Source organism: Olea europaea, unplaced genomic scaffold (genome assembly GCF_002742605.1).
Source record: "Olea europaea var. sylvestris unplaced genomic scaffold, O_europaea_v1 scaffold701, whole genome shotgun sequence".
NCBI lineage: Eukaryota > Viridiplantae > Streptophyta > Magnoliopsida > Lamiales > Oleaceae > Olea > Olea europaea.
The window spans coordinates 482,028-491,268 of NW_019265404.1; the positions used below are offsets into that span (position 1 = coordinate 482,028).

At 35.6% G+C, this 9,241-nt stretch overlaps 1 protein-coding gene and 1 long non-coding RNA gene across 2 annotated transcripts; both read right to left on the reverse strand.

Annotated features, from left to right (window-relative positions):
• Window positions 1–3,250: 3,250 nt before the first annotated feature.
• Window positions 3,251–5,428, reverse strand: LOC111390636. The gene is made up of 2 exons (XR_002701949.1): window positions 4,822–5,428; window positions 3,251–4,654 (listed from the first exon to the last, which is right to left on the reverse strand). It is a non-coding gene; the product is annotated as an uncharacterized LOC111390636 (long non-coding RNA).
• Window positions 5,429–5,514: 86 nt separating this feature from the next.
• LOC111390635 lies at window positions 5,515–8,818 on the reverse strand. The gene is made up of 2 exons (XM_023015701.1): window positions 7,956–8,818; window positions 5,515–6,653 (listed from the first exon to the last, which is right to left on the reverse strand). The coding sequence occupies exons 1-2, from the start codon at window positions 8,593–8,595 to the stop codon at window positions 6,127–6,129; spliced, it is 1,167 nt and encodes a 388-aa protein (XP_022871469.1). The 5' UTR covers window positions 8,596–8,818; the 3' UTR covers window positions 5,515–6,126.
• Window positions 8,819–9,241: the final 423 nt, after the last annotated feature.

Sequence of the window (9,241 nt, forward strand, 5' to 3'; positions counted from 1 at the left end):
TATTACTGTTTCATTTTGAAATTGCATCAATTAAATCTTTGTGCTACTGCTGCTGATCTATTTTTATCTAAACTCACGTAATTGGATCCATTGACCTCGTTAAATCTCACTTTAACCTGCTTATTTTACGTGATTAGGTTTTGACTAGTATTTGACCATTGCTTTATTATTTTACATATACCAACAATACTAGCTTGTTGTATATAATTTTAATCCCAAAATTTAAATTTTAGAAAAAAAGGAAATAGTTCAAATTTTCATTTTCCATTACTTGCACTTTTTATTCGTTGATCTCTCTGTTGCATGTCATTAAGTTGTTATTACAGTGCATGTAGTTATATATTGGTCATCTTGTCGTTTCTAGCTCTAGTACCTTAAACATGAACCCCTCACAATTCGATGCACTCACCCGACAAATAGTGGCTATTCAAACTCAAATTACCGCTACTCTTAAAGAGAGTAAGGCCCTATCTGTTAGTTTGAAAAATTTTAAACGCATCCCTCATTCAATTGATGTTGATAATTCGAAGGTGTCCCATAATAGACAACATCGTCGACAATGTAATCAAAAATACTTTTGACCCGATCGTAAGGATAGGAATTGGAATAGGGATCAAATTTGTGAGCGAGAACGAGATAATTTTGAAATTCTTACTCAATGGAATGCCCTTAAACAAGGAAATCAATTAGTGACTGGGTATATCGCGCAATTTGAGGAATTTCGAACCAAATGTCATTTAATTGAAGATGAGAGCACGACTTTGAGTAAGTTTAGCCAAGGTCTGAGAGATGATCTTAAGCGCGAGCTTTTCCTTCGAGGTGTCACTACTCTTAATCACGCTTACTCTTTAACTCAAGATTATGAGTTGATTATTAGTACTCCATATGAAAAGCGTGGTCATCGTCGTTCACCCATCTCATTAGCGTCGCCTCATCATAAGTCTATCATAAAACCTTCTCCGTCTAATGTTCCTCCTATTTGGAAAAATAATTGTAAAGGTCGTGATAGTCCAAGATCTTCTTCTCCAGGTGGAAAGCATATTGACAATCATCCTTCAGTGTCACTGGCTCCACTTCCTCCCGTTAAGTCCCTTATAGGACCTCCCCCATCTGATGTTCCTCCAATTTTGAAAAATAAGGGTAAAATTTTTTATAATCATCATTTGGCTTCATTAGCTCCACCTCCTTCCGTTAAGTCCCTTCTAGGACCTCCCCCTTCTAATTGTTCTCTAATCTTGGAAAATCAGGGTAGAATTTCTGAAACTCCAAAGTCTTCTTCTCACTTGTTGTGCGTCAACTGTAAAGACTTTGGTCACATTTCTTCTAAATGTCCTAATCGAACCTTAGTCATGAAAGAACGAAAGAATGTAATAGAGGAGCCATTGGAAGATCTAGTCTATGAACCTAAACTTAAAGATTTTGATGACTTGGATGATAGTGAGGACACTTCCTTAGGTGGAATCCAGACTCTTCCCAAGACTTTGGATACTATACCCCTTATCTCTGACAATTCTCGATCACATGTTATATGTCATATCCTTACCCAAGTTAAAGAGATTGACGATGTCACCAGTCACCCTTGGAAAATCTAGTCTCCTATGGTTAATACTAAGGCAAAATTATCCACCACTGACCAACCTCAAATTGATGGTCAAAACAAAAGTGTTAACCAAAATCCTGACAATTTATTACAGTCTCTAGTCCAGAAAAATCTTGGGAATTGGGACTTGATCCCTCCAACTGTTCAAATTGCATATAACGATCCTGTGAACTGGTCTTTAGGTCTAAAACCCTTTGAAGTTATTCTTGGTTGTGAACCTTTGAAACCTCTAGACCTTATTCTCATGCACCCACATGCTTGTGTGTCTATGTCAGTTGAGGTAGTTGTATCACATTTTCATAGCTTGCATATTGAGATTAATAAACAATTTGAAACAAGTAAAGCATTATATAAACCTCAAGTTGATTGGCATAAACAATACATTGAATTTAATATTGGGGATTATGTTATATTGCAAGCGTGTAATGCTGATCTTTTTAAAATTTCAAAGCATGTTGGTCAAAATGCCTATGTCAATGACCTTTTATCACATTATGACCACCACCTATTTTATTTGTTACGGACTTCGATGCTTACAACGGTTATTTTAGCCCCTTTGATGACCCGTTTCTACTCCCACATGAGAATTCCCACACTGAATCTTTTGCCATGTCTGCTTCAATCCTACCTATCACAACACACAAAAATAAAATTGATGTTATTTTGGATGAACAGCTTGTGTTGACCAATGATAGAGAGATTCAGTGCTTTCTTGTTCGTTGGATGGATCGACTTGATTCTGACGGTACATCGATTCCCAAAGAGAGACTTCAGCGGCGTGAGCCAAATTCATTGGAGCTTTATAAGAGTCAGCAAAATTTTCATTCGCCTAAGTTATCTTGGTCAGCTCATGTTTTTGCAGGTAATTTGCATTTGGCATCGTCATCATTTGTGGAATTTCGATATTTGGTTCATCAGAAAGATCGTCCCCCATGGCATGACTTGGAGCCTTTAGCATCAGATTCATTGCAACATTTTGATTTATCCACTCGACGGGGTTGAGTTTTTCTCCCACCCCGAGAGAGTTGATGCAAACATCTATTTACTATTTATTTTCTATTTGGACTATTAGTTATATTCTATTTAGATTATTATTTATATTTCTGTTATTGTGCTTGTTTAGCGGGTTTGGCACAAGCCCTTCTCTTTCGGGTTTTTGTTTTGTTATTTATTTTTGTTTTGTTGCGTATTTGAGATAGTTAGTGAATTGATGAATTAAAGAATAGAATGCTTGGGTTGTTGCCTATGGCTTCCTCTTTCTCCCATTTCCCCTGATTTCTACTTTTTCTCTGGTTTTCTCCCCCCTTTCCCTCCGGCCCTTTCCCCCTTCTTGCTGCCTTCTTCTTCTTCTCGCTAGAATTCTACTTGCTAGTTGTGCTATTTTGCTATTTCTAATTATGCTGCAGGAATCATCCCTCATCCTACATCACTCTGATAACTAATTTAATATGAAATGAAGAAAATTCACTTAATGAAATATTGTAATAGAATTGTTGATGAATAGTGAAAAACTTACAGTAGAATATCCAAGTCTTTTATGAATACTTTTCTGGAATGACAGCAATTTCGAATATATATTTTCATCTCAAAATGTTGTAAATTTGTGTGAATTATAACAATATTGTATCAATCTTGAAAACTCTCACGAAATATGAAAACTCTCACCAAATATGTAACATAGTATAGCTTTACACCTGTGGATGGCAATGTTATTCCAATTATATTCAAATTCTAACCATGTCCAAGTACGCATCGCATAACATTCAAACAAATGGGGATATGAAATACCAACAGCACATCTTAGAGATTGGACTGGGAAAGGAAGCCTGTCTTGCAGCATTTCCAGGTTCTGCTAGCTAGCCGTCAAATCTCCTGGAATCTGGGGTGGTTTATCCTCCAGAAGTTCAACCGTATACCATCTCTTTCCAATGCTAGACAGATCCTAATCCTGCAGTTGTAAGGCTTGCTGTCAAGTGTGCTGGTAGTCTTTGATGACTGGCTTGACATGCATGCAAAGGGAGGATAGTATGGACAGAGATAAAACCAAGTATTTTTATGATAAAGACAATCTAACCTCAGTTTGCCAGCTTATCTTTGCCTGCCTGGCCACGTAACTTTCCATCTGACTAAGAAAAAGACCTGTCGATCATTTGGGAATGCATGGTGAGAAAAGACAACTCTCCCCTGCTTAAAAAATTGTTGGAAATCAGGGACAGCATCATGGGACCTGAACGGTGCGTTCAGGCAAGAATGCACAAGCTGGCCAAATGGGTTGTGGCAATAGATTTAGCGTTCAGGCAACTTCTGAATTTCAGTTTCGGGGTAGATTTGCAGTTGGCCAGCCATCACACGTAATATGCCTACTTTATCAAGCTCATTGAAATGGGTGAAGAAGGAAGCTTGGGGAACGGCTTGGCAAAGTAAGGTCAAGAGAATTGCTTTAGCTGCTACAGTTTACCACATATGGATGGCGCGAAATAAGAGGATATTTGAGAACCTTAGACCCCAAGTTGATTGTATTATTAGACGGATTAAAGCATACGTATACAAAGTCATGTTCATGTTTTAAACCATTTTGAGTCTTTAGCATTGGGCTCATAACTATTATCATTTGTACATCTTTCATTTTGTTTGCCCAGATATGCCCAATGTATTTTTAATCTTCACTTGAATGTTGTTTGCGCAGGTATGCCTCGTGTATTTGTATATGATTTTTAATCAATAGAATTTCACATTTACCGATAAATAAATAAAGAAAAAGACCTGTCCCTGCAAAATATCTCCTTTAATGGTCGATACAGTCTGCATGAACAAAACATACACTTACTTGAAAATTCCACCCACTGTTTGTCTATGTTTCTTTTTTCCTTCCTGCACAATACTTAGCCTTTCTCAGGGCCATCCAACTTCGAAGTCTATTTTGACCTTTTCACAATCAACTGCAGAAATGGAACTCTGCCGCAAATCAGAATTGATTTCCCTGGGCACATTGACGGAAGCTCACTTCTTGTGTCTGAACTGCTTCCATTCAGATCAACTTTAGTGTCCAGCCCTCTGGTAATTAAGACAATCAGTAGAAATATTCACCATCTTCGCTACAGAAGCTTCAAATGAAACAGAATTTCTCTCATGAACTTTTGAATATCACGGGCAGAAAACTGACCACTTCTACTTATGTTTATCTTGTTCAAGATAGCATGAACACTAACACGAGTCTTTACCTGAAATTAGATTTAGATGAATCATTGAATTCTGGAGGTGAATACTTTGATATTAGTAACAACGTTCACACTCCTCACTGCAGAAGCTTCAAATGAAATGTTGAAAAAATAATGGCAATGGAGAAGAAAATTATATAAGTATATCAACGAAGGCTTAAACACGAAATTAATTTAGCTGTCCTCAAACGTTATTTGCTTCCTTCCCAATGCTTTTTAGGGATTTTCGGCAAATAATTTGTAGGATTAAACAAACCTTGATAAGAAAAACACCAAAAAGCAAAGGTGTATCTTCACAATGAACAAGTGAAAAATGGACGAATTATGTGATAAATTTTCTCAGTATTAGAAGTATAATTTGGGGGATAAATTTCAATAGAACTCAATATGTCTTTCTTACACTTGGATCACCTATTTATAGGCATTGGCAAGTTTTTCATGAAATTGTGCAAAACAAGGATGAAAAACCACTAATTTCAAATAAAAAAGGGTCAAAAACAGCTCACAACGATCACAAATATCAACCATGCGACCACATAGGCTATAGCCATGCGGTCACATGACTATAGCTTTGCCAGCCCTCCCATTCTCGAGAGGGCCTCATGCGACCGCATGGGCTTAATCCATGCATTCGCATGGTTAAGTTTTTATTTTTATTTTTTTTTGCTTCTTGATTTTGAACAACAAATAAATAAATAAATTCCAACATGAAACAGAATTTCTCTCATTAATCTATCAATGACTGAAAGCTGTTCACTTTTTCTTACATTAGATCGTTAGACATCGCATGAGCTCCATAAACACAAGTCTTTTTTTCTAAAACAAGATTACACGAATCATTGAGTTCATGATGTGCATATTTTTCATGCAGCTTTGAACTAGGTGCATAATATACATAGCCTGCCTGACTGTTATATTACTAGTTAAAAATATCCCTTGCCGCAAATTTCTGTCCTAGGTAGATGTCGTCACTTTCCAGATTTTCTCAGTAAAGTTTAGTTCGTGTGGGTATCATGGCAGCGCGTATAAGTTATTATCTATAGATATCATCTCCTTTTACTGTAGCTCAAGATTGCCATCACTATATTGCATACTGACAATTCTATAGCACCTGAATTGGAAATTTTCATCTCAGCATTGAATTGGAAATTTTCATCCCAAAATCAAGTGCACAAGTTCTGATCATCGACAGATTCAACCTCATCCGGACATCTATCCTCTAACATTACATTCGTGTCAGTAGAGGTACGTTGGTGTAATATGAGAACAAGGTCATCTAGATCAAGTGAAAAATGGAAAATTTGTCTTCTACTGAATTTTATCCCCTCTATCACCAGCTAACTGCTCATTTTCAGGACAAATCAGCTGCCTATATGCCTCAACTTCATTTTCCAGAAAGTGCTTCTCCCTCTCTCTTCTCACCAGTATTTCTTTTAAAATGCTTATTTCTTCAGCATCATAAGCAGCATTTTCTTCTATAATTCTCTGATTTTTCCTAGCTTCCATTTCTAAGGAAGCCTTCTCCTCCTGCAGTCGAAGAATCATAGCCATAGCCTCATCTGCAGCAGTGGCAGCAGCACTTCTCTCCTTTTCAAGCTCAAGGTAAAGAGCAGCACGCGCAGCATGCTCTTCTTTAACAACTTCTTCCAAAAGTTCAATTGAAATTTTCTCATCAACACTGAAACCAAGATCCCCCCTTGCCTTACCAAGTAGCTCCCCTTCAATAGATGATAGTCTTTTCTTCATGAACATATCCTCGTCAGATAATCTATTCATTTCAACATCGTCAAGAGCATTTTGCCATACTCCCGTCATTGCCAGAGCCTTCTCATTATCTAAATTCAAACACTGGCCAGTTGCATTAGAATGTCACGTCACTTTCATTACAAAAAATACTAAATAGATCCATTTTTCAGACTTAAGAAATATCCTAAAGTGCCTTTTGAAGGTAAGGTAATCCAGAGTACTTCAGTAAGTGTTAAATATTTCTGATAAGAACACAAAGCTGAAATCCTTTATTAGCATAATGGAAATTCTGAGACTTGACACCAACGAGCCTAGAGAGAACTTGGTGCTTTTTTGATAAAACTTTAACAACATTTTATCAACTTTTCAACTAGTCAAACTAATATTAACCAAATATTTCATGGTACTCACAATTTTCATCTACTTTTCAACCACGTGTTTCGTCAACTTTTATCAAAATTAGCTAAAACTTTTATTAAAAGCTGTCACTCAGGCCCTTTAATATTATATCTTATTATAACATAGTCAACTGATTTCAATTTTACAAGGGTAAAACTTGTCAAAAAGTAGAGTCCACAAATAGCAGACACTAGCAACACTATTCCAGTCAGAATATTGAATTTTTTTGTCCCACCTTTTCTTTCACAATGAAATTGAATATCATAAAGATAATAGGAAACAATGGAAATTGAAAGGTAAGAAGCATTAACATGTTCTTATTATCATTCTAGTCTTGTGGCACTTTTAGAGATCTAAGATGTCTTCTCAAATAAAAAAGAAATGACCATTTCGTATCTTCAAAGAGATGAGGAAAATGCAATAACGGCAATGACAAGGTTCTAACTTAGTAATTTACTAACTTGTTTGCATAAAATGTTTGAAGAAGTCTAAAGACAAATGAGTTCCTGTATATCATGAAATAGGAATAACTTATAGCAGGTCTACAGAACTCACTTAATAGAAAAGATGATATAATCATGGATGTAATCCAAGAGTATACATTCATATAAACCTGTAGGTAGAACATCCCCCCGTATGAATTACTTTTTAGCAGAAAAATTCCATTGCAAACTTGTAAGTCACCCGAAATGACAAGTGAGAAAATGTCATATATATTTGTATATTCGTATTTTTTACAAAAGAATCACCCCTTAACAGTTTTAATCTTAATTATGCAATCATGGCTCTTCTTTTCCTCGCTTTCCTATATTTAGCATTCAATAATCGATACTAGTTATTCCAATTACAAATATAGATTATGGTCACAGTGAACGACTAAGGCTTCACACAGTTTTTTACAACAATTTTGCAATACAAGATGCATTAACAGTTAATTTAGCATTAATAAAAAATAAAATGAAAACAGGATCCAAGAGACCACAAGAACTTACATTCAAAGTGAAGAGTATCTAGTGAGCTATCAGTCGGAACCGAGCTACATCCAATAATTTCATTCCCTCCCCTTCTAATGCCAGGAGACTGCAGAAAACCACCCTGAACTCCTCCATACAGAGAAGTATCATACAAAGAAACCGGTGAATAATTTCCACGGACAATACCCCCTTTTCGACTCTGGTACATTCCACTTCTTGGCCTATAACTCAGAACCCCCCTTCCCTTCACATCATACTTTTCACTCCTTGCATTCAAGTCCCTCCTAACTACATTCCCTAACCTCCTAGCACCTGATACTGAACTATTCAAAGCATTATCATTAACATTGCTAGTACAATTATTCTTACTCCATGAGTACTCATGGAAAGGGAATTTTCGCTTAACAGAGAGTTGAATACTGGAAATTGATTCGGTAGGGTAATCAACTAAAACCCTTTTCAAGCAGTGATTTTTGTTGGTGGTGGTGAAAAACAGCCCATTACAAGGGCATGGTAAGGATAATCCAAAAAACCTCATAATTTTTGTTGCCAAATAAGCAATAGTTGCTGCACACAGTAAGAAGTAAGCTATAGCAAGATCAAGAAAAGAGCCCACTAAATCTCTCAAATTCCAAAAATGCACAGCTCTGCATACCATTTTTGTTCAAAATTAACTCGAATTTAATATTCAAGAAAAATAAAACTAAAGGGTGTGCTCTTTTTTCTTTCTTTCTTTTTTTTTTTTTCCGAAAAATAGAACTTCTGGGATTTGAAACCAAAAATATCAAGATAGCATTTCAAGACTTTTTTGGGCTAATTTTTTTTGTCCTTTTGCCTGATTCTAGTGCTGTCCTGGAAAATAAAAAACACAGTAATTACTCTAGAATCATTTATCATTTTTTTCATTTTCTCTCATTGGAATCTGTGATAGCAAGATAGCCTATTACTAGAGAAATGTTTGTTTTGTTTTTTAGTACTATTATTTTATATTATTATATCGAAGCTAATCGAGATAATTAAACAAGTGGTCGCAGATTTGTGACTTTTGTCGGCACATAGCCCAAAGCAAACACCTTCACAAAAAAAATAAAAATAAAAATAAAAATAAAAATAAATAAAAAATCCACGTGTCGTAATGTCGGTTTTAAAAAAATTCTCTTTCTTTACTCATTTATCCCAAATTGTAGTTCATTTTTCTTATTCAAAATATTGTTAGCTTTTTAATTTTTTAATATAATCCTATTTAATGTGTCTTCTTGTCGATCAATATGAGCTATTCATAATAAATAATTATTCAATATATG

Coding starts and splice junctions, on each gene's coding strand:
- LOC111390635 (XM_023015701.1), bottom strand. CDS start 8,595: ATGGTATGCAGAGCTGTGCATTTTTGGAATTTGAGAGATTTAGTGGGC. Junction 6,654..7,955: donor AGATACTCTTCACTTTGAAT/GTAAGTTCTTGT, acceptor GTTTGAATTTAG/ATAATGAGAAGGCTCTGGCA.